This window comes from Netta rufina (genome assembly GCF_964035555.1).
Source record: "Netta rufina genome assembly, chromosome: 5".
NCBI classification, from domain to species: domain Eukaryota; kingdom Metazoa; phylum Chordata; class Aves; order Anseriformes; family Anatidae; genus Netta; species Netta rufina.
This window is the reverse complement of record NC_140128.1, coordinates 58,326,987-58,347,473: the sequence shown is the minus strand read 5'-3', so window position 1 is coordinate 58,347,473 and position 20,487 is coordinate 58,326,987. Positions and strand designations below refer to the sequence as shown.

Genomic DNA, 20,487 nt, shown 5'->3' with positions numbered 1-20,487 from the left:
CATAAAAGGATCTTAAAAAAAACACATAAACCTAATGAAATTGGAAGGTTATGCTGATAATTCTGGCAGAAACATAAACAGTACCACCTCACTGAGTGTTTTTTCTTAGACTAGTGTCCTTACATGTAAGGCATAGGAATGGGTAGCTGGTAACTCACTGTTGAAAAGGTAGATGATGTTTAGGCGGGAGGAGGTGGAAAAAAAAGCCAAGCACCTGGAAAACACTTCATTGCTTCTTTATTTAGATGCACCCACAGTACAGAGCCTCTTGAGCATGTGCAGAAGAGGAAGATTACACATTTATAGCTGGGAGCACCATTGAGTTTGAGTTTCTTTGATACCATTTTTAAGAAAGTAAACTATTTCCAAAGAATTACAATTGAACCCAAGAGCTTAAGACCTGCTTGTACTTTTATCCAGAGGTGGAAGATATTTTTCTTTTATTATTACTTTGATGTAAGTAGAAGACATTTTCACAGTCTGGTTGGACCAGTCTATATATTTTCATATGCACCTTTTAATATAATATAAAAAATGTTTCATTTTTCCCCCCTACCCACAGATAGTTTAATGCATCTAAATTTAAAAACAGTAATGGACCAGAGCATTCCTATGGGGAAAAATGAACTTTTGCTGCCCTCTCCTGCTTAAACAATGAAATGCTAAAATATTAAGATCTATGAATCTAATGCTAACCTTTAAACAAAAAGCATGACAGGTCATTCGCTATACTACAATCAAAAATAGGACAACAACAAGAAATGTATCGGTACTATTTATATTTGAAAACTCCTCATCTTTACATGAGGTTATGAATACAACATATTTACAGTAAGTGATCCAAATAACAAAAACTTGTATTCAGAGAGGTCATGATAAAAAGTGTACACTTCTGTGGATGGGAAGCAACACTTGGATAAAAGGTTTCAATGAAAATTAGTTCCATCCTGTTTCAAGATACTGTTTCATAAACCTTAAATGAAAAACTGGGCAATACAAAATCTGCTGCAGATACCAACTAGAAAAACTAATTTGTGTCTCACAACTTAGCTGCTAAGGGAAGCAGGTGAGCCAAAATAAAAATAAAAAAAAAGGTCACATGTAAATAAAAACATTCTTCAATCTTGCACTGTCACCTTTATCTTGCTTTAGGGCCACCGCTAGCAGTGATAGTTACACAATTAAGAGAAAAGGCCATCTTTGTTTTCCAAGAGAGAACCCAAACCAAATCCTTTTGGTTTTATTCGGGGGGAGAAGAATCTGTTCAGTTCTTTCTCCTTCCTCACAAAACAATAAAAAGGTTTTTAAAGCTCTAATTTATTTTCCTTTCCATAGAGTAAGAGCCTGAGGCTGTACTTACACATGTAAAATGTAAGTACAGCTGCTGCATTTCTTGCTCAAGCAATTCTTGGCTCCGACAGCCTTGATTTTTCCATATATAGGAGGAGATAAAAAATAAATTAAATCCTTTTATTTGTGCTAAGAAAACCAAGATTAAATTTACTAGTGAACGCTCCAATGGCAGTAGAACACTTTTATTTAAAGCATTCCAACCTTTGGAAGAGAGACAAAAACCACTCAAAAGCAATGAAAGGAAAACAATAAGGGAGACTTGCAAGATGAAGAAAGCAATATGTGCTCAATTTAAAGTATCTGAGAGGAACTTCACTTTTACAGCTGTTACATCCCCATGACCTGATGCAATGCCCTAGTATTGAAAATGCAGCTCTTTCCTTTTACCAGACAGTATTCAATCCTTGCCCCTGAAACCAATATGGCACAGGACATGAGCGATCACCCAGCAACTGCCCTCCGAGCAGTTCATAAAAACATTTACACAAATAAAGGTAGTTTCTGGAACTCAAGAAGCAAATGAAAAGCACAATTAAATAGATGCACTGATCACACTTGGGCCCATATGCTGCCTTCTTCTTTGCCTACAGCTCCCATCGATCCCCAGGGGAGCTCTGTGCAGCGGCAGAATATCGCATTTGGGTTGCGGCAAACAGCGGATCCCGGGGGTACAGTCAGATCATTGTGGCAAGTGCTTCTTCGTATACATCGCACAGTGCAACCTAGCGTCGTGCCAGCCTTTTAGAGTCAAGTGACTAATATCACATCGTCTCGTTCAGCTTAAAGAAAACATTCCTTCTCGGAAGTGATAAATCATCTATAAACTTTAGATACTCCCCACTATCCCCACATCAGAGGTAACATCAGAGGTAACAAAATATTGCAACCCATCAGGTTCTCATCAGTTTTGTATGATCAATACCAAAATGTCATGTCAAAACCAAAAAGTTATGAACAAACAACACTCACCTAAACTCTAAGTACAGGACAAGGTGCTTTTTCTAATTTCACATTGTTCTGTTTTACTCCACCAGGTGGAAAACATTTTTTTTTTCCTTTGTTACATCTCAATTTTTCCACAATTGAACACAGTCTTTAAGCATGAGTTTAAAGTCCACCCTCTTGCAAAGCGTGATCATCTCACACAGAAATCACACTAGTCAATATTTCTTTTTATAACAGAAATAAAAGACTGTCAAAATCAATGGGCTAAGGGACATGATTTGTTATAAATTTATTTAATCTTCAGTATTTCAGCTTGCACCTTTGCTTCAGCACTTTAAAATAAAATGTTTCAACTATGACAATAACTGCCTAATTTACATTGCGTCCCAGTCAGTGTTCTTTAAAGAAGCTCATTAATCCCATTAAACCATGTTGTGTTTGGTGTTGCATATGAGTAGTTCCACCTTTTCTTTCCAGAATTAACAGTGCCAACTTTTTACAAAATTGTTGAGCTTACAACATTTGTGTGCGCAGACCCAGGAGTACATACACTGTGACCTGATAATCCTGAAACAGTCAGTAGTCTAGGAGGGAATTCTTTTTTTTTTTTTTTTTTTCCTCTTTTCCGTGCCTGGAAACAAGAAAACTTCAAATCCTACTGCACGTTTAAATGGTAGGAAGGAAAATATACAAGCTTGTATTTATACTGTACTTCTATCAATGGCAACAGGTCATAAATTCATGTTTGCAACTATCACAAAGACTCATGAACACCAATTCAGTTTTATACGGTAAATACTGCTGGATTGATGGTTTAGGATTATCAATTCACTGTTGTCATATGTCTATAACAGTTCAAAAGCATCCTGGAGAAAAATCCCAAAACACATACCTTTCGGTATATAATAATGCAACTGCATTAGCTAAATATATACTGTACATAAGTCTTATCAGCATTTTACCTACCAAAGATGTAAGATTCCACTTTCAAATACAAAGCAGATAGCCAATAATGCATACTTATAATACAGCCCTCTTCTTTGTTTTGTTTTTTTTCTTTTGTTTTAAACAATTTGGTCACAATGCACCTTTGATATAAAAGCATTTTAAACTTTATTATTAATACTCAGAACATTAGGATTTCCAGAATTTTTTTTCAGTAGCATTTGTAGAACCACTTTTGGTAACAAATACAGTAGTTAGGAATGAGCATCCAGATGAGAATGCAGAAGTATATTATCCAGAATCCTTTCCAGCTAAGATCATAGGGCTGGTATTGTGATGAGTAATAGTACTAAAACCACAAAAACACTATAGTATGTTTCTTAGAGGCTACATCCTCTTTTGCTGGAACACTTTATAAATACATATTAAAAAGTAAGGCAACAACTCCAAACAGTCCAAACTGCTATCTCAACTCATTTTCCAATCAGATCCATGACCACTGGAGATCAATTTCATGCTTGCACTGTTTAGTGTTTGTCTTTATTCTTTCAAAATGGTCCAATAAAAACATACTGTAATAATTTAGCAATTAGTATTTCTAAAACAGGTCTGGTATGTGTGTCCAATTCCATAACACTAATACTGGTTAGGTACTGAAATCTAGGGTGTTACCACTGCCCATTTTTAAAGGATTGTGGACACTAATTTGGATTTGCAATAAATAGGTGCGTGAATCCAAAGCTCCCTTTTCTACTATGTTTATCACCTACTAGTTTTTTTATTCCTAATGTTCAAATTAAAGAAGCACCAGAGACAGCCTGGTACTAGAAAATGCTCACACCAGTAAACAAAACTTTTATTCAGGACCTATGTTTTTTCATGGCCCTGATCTGAATGGACATTCAACTTATGAAGATGTGCAAAAGGAAAAAAAAAAAAAAAAAAAAAAAAAAAGTCAAATTACAGTAAAGTTATCCAGAGAAGGAGGATGTTACACAAACTCATAAGGAAATGACAGTCTTTTTTTCTCTTTTACTATAAATACACTTAACAGTTTAGCAGAAAGACAAGCTAAATTTTAAGATTGTTCACATTTGAAAGTTGTATTATACTCTCTGCTAACGATAAATAAGGAACAGGTCCTGACAATGGAATTTGACATTGCAATTTTCATCAACAGATCTTTGAAGACTGGTTTTAAAGAAGGGTTAAAACAATGATTATGTTTGCAAAGTTCTGAGAAGTCCATCTGCTGTCCAAACTTTGGATTAAAGTCCTTATTTTTTTCCTTTACTTAGAGACAGGTATATACAGTGCTGTTGTAATAATGAAACAAATGTGAAATCTACTGTAAAGTTGCACAATACAGAAAACTGTTGCTCCATCTTCTACTACATAAATGTGTGACTCCACAGGTTAATAATGCTGTTTTGTTTTTTTGTTAAGTTGGAATTATTCCATCACGTCTAAGACCTCTCTTTAATTCCAAATCCTCCAGTTTTTTCCACAGTTCTTCACGTTCTTTCTCTTTCTTCTTCTCACTGACAGATGAAATAAAACAAAAAGTTAGCAGGAGAGAAGACTGTAGAGAACTTATATAAAGAATGTACAGTTGACATTAATTAGCAACACTAATTTTGTTCAACACATTTGCAATTCTAACATATACTTGTCTTTTGTAAAGTACTTTTATTTTTCCATGTTGTTACCTATTTAAGTATCACTAAAAAAAGGAGTACGTCCATACACTGAACACAGTAACAGTGTTCATAGACACTACCTTGTAATACAGAAGAAAAAATGCAGTGGACTTTTATTATGGGTCTAATATATCATGATTAGTAAAAAAAGAATATTTTCAGTACTAATTTTCATTGAATAATTTTCATGTTTATTTAAGGAAGCTATTTTTAATTTTAAAAATAACAGCCACTTTCTAGAATAAGTGTTCCTTTATTCTTTTAGAATCACTGTTATTACATACAATACTTTCATACACCTTAGGCATCATCACCCAAGGGAAAGTTCAGACCTACGATACGTCTTCTGGTCAGTGCTTTGCTTTTTTTTTTTCCCCCATAAAAAATTCGATGTAGCATTTGCTTTAACAACAGGCTTTAAATAGCTGATTTGATAAAATTAAACAGCTAAATTAATATTTGCTGAACCTGCGTTGTTTTCTAAACTTCCTCTATCTGCTGTAGCTTACTTTGAATAAATCTCCCTGATACTGCAAGGTGCAAAATGCATTAAATTCTATTATATCACCCTCCAGGTTCATCTGAAGTAATAATCTAATAGTTATAGAGATACAGATTCCATGCCTGTTGTGTTACAGTATTCTTGAAAATATTTCAGTAGATTAGAAATATTATTCATACACATCTTAATTCAGCCACAATGCCAACATCTAGCCCATTTATTTTAAATTGTAACTTCCAATAGTATTTTATGCATACAAAAAATAAAAGCAACCCTTAGGTAAGTCTCTTAACAGATTAAAAAAAAAAAAAAAAAAAAAGAATAGAGCCCACTGTCACTAAAACGCACTTAAAACTGAGAAAAAAAATGAATAGTCTGACATTTTCAGGCTACTTACCAGATATTTATCATCCAATCATTTTGAAATATAGGCCTACTTAGTAAAACCCTTAGGTAATGATAACCTCATTCAACTTACCTATCTGACCTATCACAGTCATTAACATTGAATATATTTCTCCTGGTTTAGTTTAGCAAAAAAAAAAAAAAAAGAAAACACTGTTCTGTTAAAATAATTAAGTTTTCCTGTAAAAACTAATGTAATTATCACAGTTTATACTAGAAAGTATTTAAAAGTTTTATAATGACAATTAGTTATCCAGACACAGGACACATTACACCAGTGTCTGATCATGCTAAGAGGCAAGTGCCTCGTTTTAAGGTACAAAGTGCAACTGCCATTGATTTAAGCCACTGAGGTTCCTTCATAAAAGGCTGGATTAGATGACCAGACCCTCAGCCTTTTCTGCAAGAAAACCACATAGTGCTCAATCTAGCAGATTGAGCCTTATTTATCATCAGATATCTAGAATTCATCTGCATCTTTGCTAAAATACAGCTCTAAGTCTCTAAAAGTAAAATGCTGTATTAATGTGTCAATTGTAGATTTTACATGTATAAAACCTTGTATTTTACAGTAATTAAGCAGAACAAAAGGACGGTGTGAATCCAGCCACACAATTCAAAACAAATGGCATCCAAGAGGCTTGAAAGACTGTACCAACATAGCAATTTCTGATGACATACAGCACGTACAGTACCCTTCGCTTTGCTTGTGGGAACTCCAAGTCACACCAAACATATGACAAAGTTGCAGACTGTTCAGAGTTCATGATTTTTTATTTATTTATTTATTTATTTGGGGGGGGGGGGAGACACCTGCTATTCTGTATAAGCTAAAATTCTTGAGAAAAGAATCTGCACTGTAATTGCAAAATGAAAATTAAGGAGCACAGGAAAATAGGCAAAATAAAAATACCACATCATAATATCATAACTAATGACTGTATGAGTGGTGCACCTAATGGATCCTGCATACTCAAAGATTCAGCTACAGCAAGACTTCCGAATAAGAACCAAAAGAATTGAGAGATGCCTCTTTGCTTTAAGACATCTAGCCTATGCGCAGTGTTTTGGAAGCATCAAATCTTTGGGATTTCCCTTATGCTTTTTTCCAAACTGTGTAAGTATTTTTGTTTGTTTGTATTTTACATCACTAAGTGAAGCATTATCTTTAAACACTTGTTTTCTTTTATTGCTGAAGAGCTTCACAGAATGGTTAAGGTTAGCAGGGACCTCTGAAGGTTATTGGGTATAACCCCTTTCTTAGGAAAACCCAGAGGAGGTTGCCTAGGACCATGCCAGATGGCTTTTGATCTCCAAGAAGGCAGACTCCACAACCTCTCTGAGGGATCTGGAACAGTGTTCTGTCAAGAGCACACTAAAGACCTGCTTCCTGATGTTTAGACAGCAAATAGAGAAAATAGCTTTATATATCTAACTCTCTTGCAGTATGGGGTCAAAAGGAATTCTGGATGGATTCCCAAGCTAAGCAACAGGTACTGTATTTTATAAGGAGTAAAGAACAACATTTACATGACATTATCTTACAACTCGCAAACAGAAGGCTCAAGAGAATACAGAGGAAAAAACAAGGCACTGTGTCAATTATGTGTGAGATAATGCAACTGCAGCTGAGTGTAAGGAATAAACTAAACAGCAGGCCTTATGCACAGCTGACAAAAAAAGCTTTAAAAAGTTACCGCTGACGATCTGACTTGTAAGTGGCTGTCAGCTCGTCAAACATGGTGCTGTTCATCTCCATAAAAGCCTTCAACACATTGTAGACTAAAGCCACAATAGCCCTGTGAAACATTAACAAAGAAAAAAAGGAGTTTAGTTTCAGGTGAAATCAAACATGAAAGAAAAGTATTTCTCTTACCATCATTTCTGCTCTTGAAAGTATGCTAATTCTTTCATTTCTATGGAACTACTCTTGATTAACACATTTGAAGGTGAGAATCTGCTCTCATGTCTCTACTGACTACTTACATGGCGTAAACCAAAACGCTATGGTAAAAGGTAACAACAGAAAGCTATCACATTGAAGATGTAATAGCTCTTGATGTGGAGCAATTCTGAATGCAACTCCAGAGATTAAAATCATCAATGCTTGCAGAAGTAACAGAATTTAAACACAAAAAGGGCATGATTCATATTTCCTTAACTTTTTTTTTTTTTTTTCTAGGAAGCTGAATATTCAGTGCATCTCTGCAAAATACAAGGCTTCATTTCAGGAGTTATTTCCTTGTACCACTACATTTCATATTCATTTTCACTTTTGTATATCAAAAAAATAAATCTGAAAAAAAAAAAAATATCTTATGGATGAGATATTGCAGTGCCTATGCAAAGCAGTATAGAGCATCTATATAAACCTCTGCTTTCTTTGCTTTTTGCTGTTCCTGACCTTACACAAAAGCCAATATATCACTTATTTTATTTCTGGTTGCTTAACTGCATAAAATGTGACAAGTGGACTTATATAAGAAGTGATGTATAATCCTAGTAATTTCAAAAAGGTTTCAAAAGCATCTTGTCCCACAAAGGTTCAAGAAAGTTAAAGTCAGTTTACTCTTTTACACCATCTGACTAGATAACTAACCTAAAATATAACAATTTCCAAAGTAATATGGGTCTGCCAATAGTCTGATTATCCAGAGTTCAAAATTCTTTTCTGGCAGAGATGAAGATAAACAACTAAAAAAATGAAAAAGAAAAAGAGAAAAAAATCTGAAAATATTCAAAGAATTTGAATAGACTATCTATCAAGAAATCCAAGTTCCTCACCCAATACTAAAGTTATCATATACAGACACAGATCTGCTTATGAAACAACTCTTCATCCAGTAAAGTAAATGAACACTACAGGTGCAAGGAACATTTAAAGATAACCTATCCAGAAAATGCGCCAGTTCCCCATCCCCATCTTATTCGCTTCTTTCAATAAGCTTTCATTTTTGTTGCCTGCATTTAAGAATGTTCTCAGAAAGATACCTTAAATACCTTCTTTATTTCACATGTATCTTAACCCAGTTTGCATGTCAAAGGTACAACACTCCTGTGGGTATAAAACTCCGAGATCTGGGATGCTGGCGTATTCTTATTACCAGAAGCATCCCAGTACATAGCACAAAAGGTTGGGCAGGCTGGTTTGAGACTCGCAATGCAGTGTTAATGCCATGGAAAGTGTCTTTTTTTTTTGTGTTCTGTTATCTATATGTTTCTTGAAGACCTCCAGGAATGGTGACTCAACCACTTCCCTGGGCAGGCTGCTCCAACACCACAGATCCCTTTCAGTAAAGGCATTTCTCCTAATATCAAAACTAAACCTCCCTTGGCACAACTTAAGGCCATTTCTGCCCATCTTGTCACTTGGTGCTTGGGAGTAGAGCCCAATCCCCACCTCGATACAATCTCCTTTAAGGTAACTGTAAAGAACAGTAAGGCCTCCCTCCCCTCAGCCACCTTTTTTAAAAGGTGACATATTTTACCTTTTTAAAGATGACATGTTTTACAAATACTTTAGAGTAAGGCCTTACCAAATCAGCTGGGACGTGACCACAGCACACTGGGTTTACTAAGCAGTCACCACTCTGGCTTAGAAACACATTTCAACCAAAGTAGAGTATGTGTGACATCCAACTGTAACGCTGTTTTTTATGACAACATTTTCTACTAGGTCATCAAGTTTAAAAATCAAAAAGCCAAATTAAGAGGATATCAGTAGGAAGCTACTGCTCTATGATTGTGCATAATAGAGAACAGCTGTATTTAAATGCATTTTGAAAAAAAAACAAAAACTAATAACATACTGGTTTATATATGCTGCATAAATGTTTAGAAAAATGCTTGTACCAGAAGTCTACCAGGGGGATCAGTACCATCCGTAGTACAGCCACAAAGCCTTATTAATGCCAAGTGATATTATTCCAGATAATTTAGGAACACACTTAACACATTAACTACCTTGTAAAAATCTGTTTACGAGAAATGCTTGATGAGCAACATTTTTTCTTCAGTAACAATGCAACATCTAATTTCTCTTCCTTCCAATTTATGAGAAGGTTTATTTTTATCCCATAAGGTACTGATTTTTGTTTACATACCAGATAATTAATAACATTTTGAGCCAAGCTTAAGCATGGTCTAATTTATATTGGCATGAACAGAGCTGCACCTGCTCATGTCAGTTTTGAATCTGGATCTTTCCTGTTCTGTCATTCTTCAGCAGACACTTCCTTAAGTTGATGAGCAGTTTGACAAGAGGTAATTTAAAATTTAATTGCAAAAACTTACGGATTCCAGTGCTCTTTAGAAATCCTATAAAGGCTGGAAAACATGATGGGAAGTATAACGTTTGAATTCTCCTCTATCAAACTCATGATGTATTCATTATTCCAATAATACAGTGCTCTTTCAGCCACCTTTGAGTCAAAGGAATAAAATATTAATGGGAATTCAGATACATTTTTTGTAATAATCTGAAGCAAAACCAAGTCATAGAAATTTCATTAAGATGAATTAACAGAAATCATTAATTTGGGAAATAAAACTCTATTTTAATCAATAGTATAACCTGCATTAATGGTATCTTTGTACTGTAATTCAGATCCCACAGCATCCATTTTCTCTTTCCCCTGAACAATACATTGTGACTCACTGAAGACCAAGAGCAGATGATGCAACAATACCGCAGCTATGGAAGAGAAGGGCAAGTGGAAGGACTTACCATCTCCCCTTTCTCTCAATCCTGTGACTTCCCAGTTGGAAGTAACAGCACCAGGATACGAGAGGAAGGAGGCAGGGAATATGTGAGATGAGGTCTTAAATGTGGGGAAGACTAATGACAGAATCACCTTGGCAGGGAGATGGAAACTAGGAGGGAAAACACTGATCTACATAGTGTTTAAAACAGATGTAGCCCAAGGAAGAGCCTACAGCACTCCCATCTGCCTTTGTGCCAGGACAGGTCACGTAACTTAATACAGAGATGATACAAGCCATGAATCCTGTCTCATCTTCGCATATGATTAAACTTAATTCCTATTCATCCCCCTTCTCACCATCATGCAAGAAAGAAAATAGTTTATGGGATCAATCACCTCTAACCAGACATCTCTTTAGAGAAGGATGGAGGTAGTAGAACAAGAGACACATTAAAAAAGTAAGCAAATAGATCTTACTGGGCCTATCAGTCCAAAGGCCATACAGTGAGTACCTATACCTATAAGGGCTCAAAGTCTGCCTGGATAAAATTTAAACTCTTATGTGGCTTAGGTTCTGTGCTGTAACCCCAAATATATTTAAAATGTTATAATAGAACTCAGAACTAAACATCTACTGCAACATACCTTTCCATAGAAATCCAGAAGAACAAGTATTTTAAACCACATAATATAAAATAGTATTTACATTTGAGGGGGTTTTATGTTTGAAATTGAGGCTATACATTCCTATACAAACTGACCTGAAAATGAGGACTAGAGACACACTTGGCAATTTGTTTAAACAAGGGTTCCTGGATTTTGACGAATTGTGACGGTTCAATTACATCCAAGATTTCCTCCAGCTCTCCTAGGAACATGACCTGCAGACAAGGAATGAAGCACTGAATTCAACAACTGTGAATTATCTTTATCAATAAAATGCTGCATACCCTCAAATCCCACCACTTCAGGAAAAAATAGAAGCTCCCACTGGTTCAACAAGACCCTTGGTCAAAAAACCCAATCAGTTCTAGCTTTGACAGCTTCTGGATCTAGTTTCTTAAAGAAAGAAGTATGTGCAAATGCTCTATTGGTAGTCCTTTAAAGCAAACTTCAGAATTGCACCAGGATACCCATGCTGAAAAACCTAGTCTCATACAAAGACTTTGAATAGCCAAGTCTTTAAGTCTGTTAAAGAAAGTCATATAATTTTAACTCATTTTTCAAAGTAATACTGAAAATAACAGTTTTGCTATGTCATGAAATCTCAGGGATATTCAGATTTGCATTAAGAATTTGAAACAAAAATGCTAAGTATTAACTGCCTCTTGACACGTTCAGCGGGTAAACCCAGAAAATAAAACATTCTTTATACACCCTGGGAAAATACTATCCTCATATATAAACAATTCCGAATCGAACATTTTTTCCAATCTATCCTCTATATATTTATTGTCCCCTTTCTAAAACAAAACGAAATTGTATTTTCTGTGTAAAAACTAGAGCTTATTTTGTGAGTAGAAATGGCTATCAGAAGCTTTTCTCTTCATAGTCAAAACTATCCAGAAAACGATACAAAACAAAAGAACAAAAAAGCAGAATTCAAGCATAGAAAATCTTCTACAAGAACTAACACCAACATCCAATACAGCATGTGCAATCTACCTGGAGAAACATAAGAATTCCCTGCACATTATATCATAGAGCAAACTAACTTTGTTGTTGTTGTTGTTAATACTAGCATATCATTTACCTCTTTCTGACTGCAGGTTTTTGGCCAGAATTTCATTAAGCCTCTGATGACCTGAATAAGAAGAAAAAGAAATTAGACATATATTTTTTTAAATTCCTCATGAAAAAAATAAGCTGTTTATGACAGAAAAAAAAAAGTATGAAAAATATTTACTGGTTCTGTGAGCGAGGGGTCTTTCTCCAGAAACTGTACTATGCAATATGCCAGCTGTGAAGAGAAAAAGATTTCAGAAAATGAAGTTAGAACATTTCTATACAGATATCACAAAAATATTTTAAGAAGCCACAACAACAACAAAAAAAAAGAGGCTCAAGGCAAGATGCTATACAGCTTTCTAAAAATGTATCCAATTTTACACTGAGATGCAGTTTGCACTGTGTAAATCCATTCAAAGTCCAGTTCACAGGAACAACAGGTAACACGTTACAAAAACCTTAAGGTGACAAAGTACCATACACAATTAAAAACCAGAGCAGCTCAGAATTCTAAAAACAGGAAGATAACAGAAGTTTAGATGATTGTTACTCTCTGAAATAACATTTTACACTTCTTGTGTATTGGCAAAATCATGAAAACTCACAAGATGTGCTAGCACAGCTAAAACCTGTAACATAGTCAGCAAGTGCTGCTTGAAACGCAGAACAAAGACTGCACTATCTGAAAATCAGACAGAAAGGCAACAGGTATCACGTAACAGAAGAAAAATATCATAATGAAAACTGAATGTATAAAAGGACATATGAAAGCATAAACGCGGTATTAAGAGGTCTGTGAGTGAAAACGTTTAAGGTTATGCAAAAGTGAGGGGATTACTATTCAGAAAGTTGCCAGAGCGATGAAGAGTTTAGCCAGGACAAGACTAAAGAAACCTGGATATCCTCTTGGGACACGGAAAGAGGATGATAGAATGAGAAAGGTAACCTTGTGAGAATGGGAAAATTGCAGAGAGGAAAACTGAAGAGTTAAGCTACTAAACATACACGTAGGTTACATTTTTATTTATACAAAATTATACATGTAGGTTACATTTTTAATTACCTAATCAGAATAGAAGATATTTATCACAAAAAACATAGCAAAAGAATAAAAAACTGCTGTATTGTCCCACATTACAAAAATTTTCCCCCACCTTTTTTATGTGCTAGTCAATTAAATTTCCTAAATCGCAAAAACAAACAAACAAAAAAATCATCATTCTAACTGATCAGAAAATATTTTTATAAATTCTACCTGTGCATGGAAGAGTGATAAACTCCTGACAGTATGTAAAGGAATCAGCACCTTCACCAGGAACTGTTTATGCTCTGCCTTAAGAGGTAAAGCAAAACCATTGATAATACTAGAAATTAGAAGAGAAATATTTGTTAGTGTTATCATAGAAAACATTCTGAAGGTCTGAACAAGATCTTTCTACATTCAAATAATTTAGCAGTCAGCACCTGTTTACAGACAGCAGGATCATGCTGTCTTAACAAGTGCTAAATTTTCTCCTCCTTTATATTAGCAGCGCAGTATATCTATGTAGTAATTCAGCTCTGACTTAGGAACAATGATATAAACAGCTGCACAAACCTGTTGCCAAACAGATAAGAACTTGCCTTTGTTGTTCTGTAAATTCATATACAAAAGGTGTTCTTGGGTAATTAACTTACCAGAATTACATTTGAAACATTCACACTGTTAAGCATACTTAAAAAAAAAAAAAAAAAAAAAAAAAAAAAACATAGCACGCAAGAATGAAGTGTAACACACACAAATCCATCCAACACTTCTTTGGCTGTAACTCGCACCCAGTTAAATACTCTTGGCAAAAATGTGATAGATTTGCACATGAGCTTAAAGATGACCACAAGCACACATTTGTTTTCAGAATAGGGGCTTATAGCAATACTTCCTTCTAAGTCTGACACTATTCTGACACATTCAGGATGGAAGTTAGATAGATAATAAATACTCACTCACCTTCCTAAAATTTCCAACAGTTCAGCTACGCCATTGAAGTGTTCAGTTTCATAAACAAATCTTAAAAAAAAAAGAAAAAAAAAAGTTAAACATCAGTAATGTATCAGTTTCCTACAATGTTCCTAAGAGAAAAATACATTCTCCCACAACTTACCGTAGAAAAATATTATTAATCTGTTTTCGGATAAATGCTCTAAGACCCAGAAACTTGCCATAAATTCTGTGCAAGACTGTTTTTAGGTAGTCCCGTTCTCGAGGGTCTTCACTGTCAAATAGCTCCAACAGCTGTGTTTAAAAGAAACAGAACAACAAAAATTGAATATTGACTTTACATTTGACAAGTATGACACAGACTTCTATATGACAGTTAAATTCATGCAAGCTTATACGAGTAAGAACATCTATATTACCCAAGGTGTAGAAATACAGAATTTAAAAAATCTGTTGCAACCCAGATACAACATCACGAAGCTCAGCTTATTGATCTTCACTTCTGACATAAAAATTTGGAAATCTTCCAACAACAAAGACACTTTTGATTAACAGGCTCTAAAACGCTGCCTTCTTCCTCCCCCAAAATAAATAATATGATATTGTCGCATCTACAAATTAAGACAATTTACCTACCCCCTCACTCTGAAGAACTGAAAGACATTGCTCATTTGCTCTAATATTTTACTCCCACAATTTTGTGTCAAAGTCACATTTTTCCTAATTGCTTGTAATTTATATTATGAGCTTTTAAGTCTTCCTAGTGATTACATGGCCTGCACAATGTGGAAAGACTCAACGTTGACATCTGTGCCAGCACTGGATCCGCTGTCACAGGATCTCCACTAATCTCAACATGAATCAAAGAATCAAGGACAATTAATCCTCCAGGTTGAACAAAATGTTATCTTCAATTCAGTTTAAACAAAGCAAAAACATACAAGAAAAAAAAACTTTACTAAGAAACTGTTAAATCAGATTTTAAAACAGCAAAATAGTTACGTGGCACGCAGTCAAAACAGAATACCATCCTCTGTGTTTTACTGTACAAAATATATCCTGGAACACTGCTACCCTAAGTTGCCTTTTAGAATTAAGGTACGGAACAAGCAGCAGCAATGTCAGCTACACATCTTTGTTCTATTCCCCTTGAATCATCTATGACAAATATCTGAGTTTCACCTCACCCCTTCTCCATCTTTTCTGACACCACAACATTTGTTATTTTGGCAGACAGCTGGAATGAATTTAAAGGTAAACAAAGTAAAAAACAAAAAACAACTACACAGAAAATAATGAAATCTAAGCTAGTAATCAAAAGGAACCATTATCTCTCTTACCTGAAAAATAAAGTAACTGTGAACTACTACCTATCTTGCAAGAGAAATTAAATATGCCAAAGAGACCTTACAAATGTTTAAGATGCTGCCAGAAAATCATTACAGGAATGGTAGAAAACAAAATTATCTTGTTTTTACAATCAGATAAATTATAAACACCTATTATAAGTTGATATGTAAGTCTATATATGCTACCTTAACTCTGTTAAACTGCTACTCCATTTTGAGGAGGTCAAGGAGGGAAAAAAAAAAACAGAAAAAGATGATTAAAGAGTCTTAAGCTTTCTGGGATTTTGCTTTCTAATAGTTAGGTTTAGGACTGATGTGTGTGTTCTTTTTCATTGTGTCAGATGTATCCCACTTTTCCTTGCAGTAAGGAGCTGTGGTGGGAATTTCATGAGGAAATTACAAGGTTTGTCAGCTGCCCACTCGAGGTTATAAACACATTCATTCGTTAAATCAGTTCTGCAGTTAAATAAAGAAATAGTCACCTCATCCTTCCCCAAATAGCAAATTTCACCCAAAGATAGCAAACAGCTGGAAGCACTTATGTTTTTAATTTTCTTATTGGATTGTTTTTAGGAGCAAAATATTTATATTTCCAGTTCTGTAATACAGGTCCTCTGTGGAAACGTTACTGAAGTCAGACTCAGTCTGTCATTTAAAAAAAAAGATTATTTTGATTTGTCCAATTTGTTATCAGTTTTCAACAATAAAGACTTATTTTTATGGATAAGCTGCAAGACTTCCATAATTTGCATGACTACTCTGACACTAAACATACACAGAAAAGGGAAATAAAATTTCCAAAATAGCAACCTACAGCAACACAGATACTTGTGGAGGTATTTCAACAGCAAGTCTCTTAGCAACCACTGCCAACCATTTCAGGCTGTGTACCAGCGGTCTTTAGAAATGAACAGTTACACTGTTAGTGCACAACATTTTAGCAAAACACACAGCTGAAAGCCAGCAACAAATCTATATTTAAATAAAACAAATAAAAAACAACAACAAAAAAAATAAAGCAAACAACAAGCAAGCAAGAAAAAAACTTGAAAAATGCCCATTTCAAAGAAGTCCATCAAATTTAAAAAAATAAGAGAAAGCTGATTAGGAAGATTGTCACAGCTGTACTATTGGTGTCATGAAACACCCAACATGCTTTAAGTTCTTAAGGCTCAAATTGGTTTCCAATATAAGTCGTTTGTAATCACAGGTTCCTAACTCTGGGCATACAAAAAAAATACTGCAAGAAGAAGTGCAAGCACACTCAAGCTCCTATAGACCACATGGAAACGCTTAGAGACACAGAAATATATCTATTTGCACATGTATGTAAGGCTCAGCAGAACTTTTGATAGAAAAATATGAATTTTCAGTTGACACACGATACGAAGCACTATATAAAAATGCATCACCTAACCATACGGCAAGAGCTTCAAATTCTTAGAATTCTTTTAGGCTCCAATTGTTGTATCATCCATTTCAGATACGTAGGTTTCAAAATATCACACTTCCCCCTTTCAGGAGATATATTCTGTCATTTAGCAGATTTATTGAAGACTAATAAGATCTTCAAAATCTTTGTCATAGACCTATTTAGAAGTGTTTGGCACCTGCTGTGCCAAATCATAAAAGGGCATAAATCATAAAATCATCAAACCATAAAAATGCCTTGAAAAGGTTTAAGTGAGTAGGATACCATCAGTAACAAACAAACTCAGCAGCATGTAACAGGAGCACCTGGAAACGTTTATTCTCTAGATTTGGAAGACAAACACAAACATTCCTTCTAAGTCAATCCTGCTCTACCTGAACAAAATAAAACTAGCCTGGAAAAACCTGCCAAGAGTGACCTCCCCCCAGTCACATTCTGACATCTCCATCAGGCACTGGATGACAAGATTGTTGCAACCTCTTGTTCAAATCAATATTTGGATGAACAAAAAAGGAAGCTCCACCACAGAGGTTTGATCCGCATAAAAAACACTCTTATATTTAGGAGATGGATAAAATAAAAACATGCATATTCTAATGCTCTTCTAGAGGAAAGAAGGTCTTGGGATATTAAGAAGGGAACTGAAATCCCTTCTTTGAATTTAAGAATAGAAACTGCTTTCTTTGCTAAGTTTATCAGGTATTTTTTATATGAGTAATGTACAAGGGCAGCAAAACCACTACCTTTATTGCCTGAGCATCACAGAGAAAAGTAAAAGCTCCATGAAGAAGAGGTGAGAGAAAGGCATTCAGAAACGCTGAGTCTCTCCTGCCATATCTAGTTTGGCTTTTATTCAAGTCTCACTCCCCAAGGCAACTCCCTTTTCCAGCTAAGTAGGAATCTTTATGAATTTCCATGATTTCAAAAGCAAGCTGCAGACTGCCTTAAACACAAAGTTCCATCTGATTTAGTGGTTCTAAATTGGAACCACTAATTCACCGTGGGAACAGAAAACACAAGACAGATGTATTGTTGAAAGCTGAAGACAAAAAGGCAAAGGATGCCTATCTGTGAAGTTTTCTGGCTTATCCCAGAAAACACCTTCCTTCAGCTATCTCTGTTCTGACCTCTGTTGATGCCTGGGAGAAACTTCCCCAGCAGAGAAGTCTACCTGCTATAGTTCCATGTGAAGCAGGAGGAGGAGGATGAAACATGCCAGCTATGTGGCCACCAGCTCACTGACTGAGGCTCTCCTCCACTTGGGCATAATGGCAAGCAAATTTCAAAGATAAAGCTTCCCATTCCTTGTTCCACGTTGTTTATTACTGATGCTACTTCTATGCTTCTAATAGAGCTTGAACTTTATATGGCCTTTTGATTTACTTCCTCCCCAAGAACTACAGCATCACTGTTTCCAATGCTACTTGGGGAACAGGCTTGTTAACGAACTTCTGCCCTTGTTGCCAGCTCTCCAGTAGAGAAAAATAGCTTCCCCTTCCAACAGAAATATTTTAACAATATTAAGACATTAAAACTGGGGTTAAAGTAGTCTCTCTAGATGGCAGCATTTATAGATGACTTGACAGAAAGGCTTTCATTTCTCAACAGCTATCCTTTCAGCTCACTCTCACTTCCAGCTAGTCAAATATTTTGATTAACATATTAAAACTGGAGCCTGTCCAAGTATGGTATATATCTACAGCAACAGAGACTTGCATATAAACACACATACTTCCTCTATCTCTAGTTTGACAACTTGCATTGTAAGCACTTGTTTATAATTTTCTGATGCAAATAGAGTTTCACTTTCAAATTCCAAACAGCATCTTTTCAAAGCAATTTTTTTTCAAAAGCAAAACGAAGCCTTAAAGAAAACAGATCAGCTTACCTGCAATACAAATTTCTGATCTATGTACTTTTTGGCAATGCTGGGCTGAAATTCTTGGCTTTCCAAAAATCGTATGAAAAACTCATATACAAGCTGCAAAAGGGAAAAAAATGTTTTAGTTTATGACTTCATTACTCTTTGTATTTTTAAGTGTTTCAGTAAATTCTTTCCATACAAAATAAAATACTTATTTTTCCACAAAGCTGAAGGATTAAAAATGAAAAATATCATTCTCTATTATCAAATTGCTACCTTAATGTTAAAATTAAATACATAAGCTTTGTAAGTTAGTTTTGCTTATTTAACTCCAGTCAGAGACATTTCATCACCAAGAACACACTGCCATCTTGTAATGCTTGTTATCATCTCCTAAAGTTTACCAGGGTAACTCGAAAGCACATTTAAACTGTCTCTGAACTGCTGAAGTCATACCAAATACAGAAATTTATGATTCTGAAAGAGGTGGTGAAACAGTTGGAAATATTTGATTTAAATTAGAAACTGCTTAGAGTAGCGTTCTATGGCAACTTGAAACATGGAAAAAAATACAAAACAGAATTTAATCAGGATTTCCTAACTTACTGTAACAATTAGCCAGAGGGATGGAGAAAACCTGCCTGCTTTCATGCAATTCCATCTCTGCCCAAACTACTCAGTGGGACAGCATTACACTTTTTATTCAATATAGAAAAAGAGTATAAAAACAGGCAAAAAGGAAGTGAAAGGCACTCCGGTGGCCTCATAGGATAGCAACTCTGACCTGTCATTGATGAGATGAGCTATCAGCTAGCAATTCTCTTTACTGCACCTTTTCAGTTTTTGGGGGATTGCTACTTAGTATTCTTTATCAGGAAATTATTCAGCATCCTAAACTTGCATGGACAGTGGCATAAACTTGAATGTCATGCTTAAATATCAAAACAAAATGTGAATTCAAATATACCTCTCTATCTGATATTTCCTTTTCCTTCCTTTCCTTTTAAACAGTGACTTTTAAAACTACAGTACCAATGTCAATGAACACAGGATAACAGACGCATCTGCCTGTGCTCTTTCCAGGCAGGCAGAGCTGTCCGTAGCTTCCTTGAAGATTTTAAGATTTCTATTTTGTGAAGTTTATTATAAATAAGGGGTAAAAACCTACGTTCCGTTGGATTCTAAATCTGAGAATGAAAGAGTGAAACAAATTGCTCATAGGCAAATACTTGCATGCAACTGTCAAATAAAACACTCGTTTCAAGCTGAGATCAATCATATGTCTTTGCTCACAGACACTCCTAGACTTCACAAAACTGCTACTCAGGCAAACTTCTTCTAAATTTACTTGTGGCATAAGTCACAGTCCTGGATAACAGAGACAGGATCTGCACCTGTATTGTCTATAAAGAAACTACTGCACTACCATCAATTATGATGTCTTTCTCCAAAATTAGTTCATGTTTTTGTTCAAAATACCTTCCACTGACACTTGAGAAACAGAGGAAGTGATGACAGACAGCAGTGAGCATGCATCCTGCTATGACCACCTGAAAGCAAACTTCAACCCACGGAGAGGAAGG

General features: G+C 35.3%; 1 protein-coding gene across 5 annotated transcripts in view; it reads right to left on the bottom strand.

Annotated features, from left to right (window-relative positions):
- Positions 1 to 241: 241 nt before the first annotated feature.
- PPP2R5E (protein phosphatase 2 regulatory subunit B'epsilon) overlaps positions 242 to 20,487 on the bottom strand; it is a 74,845-nt gene continuing 54,599 nt past the window's right edge. For 4 of the 5 annotated variants that reach the window (XM_084288127.1, XM_084288123.1, XM_084288124.1 and 1 more), the window contains 10 exons: positions 18,929 to 19,021; positions 14,423 to 14,553; positions 14,269 to 14,328; positions 13,537 to 13,645; positions 12,460 to 12,513; positions 12,307 to 12,357; positions 11,315 to 11,434; positions 10,144 to 10,271; positions 7,548 to 7,649; positions 242 to 4,784 (listed from right to left, as the gene is read on the bottom strand). In XM_084288127.1, the coding sequence (XP_084144253.1) occupies positions 4,685 to 4,784; positions 7,548 to 7,649; positions 10,144 to 10,271; positions 11,315 to 11,434; positions 12,307 to 12,357; positions 12,460 to 12,513; positions 13,537 to 13,645; positions 14,269 to 14,328; positions 14,423 to 14,553; positions 18,929 to 19,021 (948 nt within the window). In that variant the 3' untranslated portion in view covers positions 242 to 4,684. The remainder of the gene's footprint in view (positions 4,785 to 7,547; positions 7,650 to 10,143; positions 10,272 to 11,314; positions 11,435 to 12,306; positions 12,358 to 12,459; positions 12,514 to 13,536; positions 13,646 to 14,268; positions 14,329 to 14,422; positions 14,554 to 18,928; positions 19,022 to 20,487) is intronic. The other variant, XM_084288125.1, reaches the window with a different exon arrangement.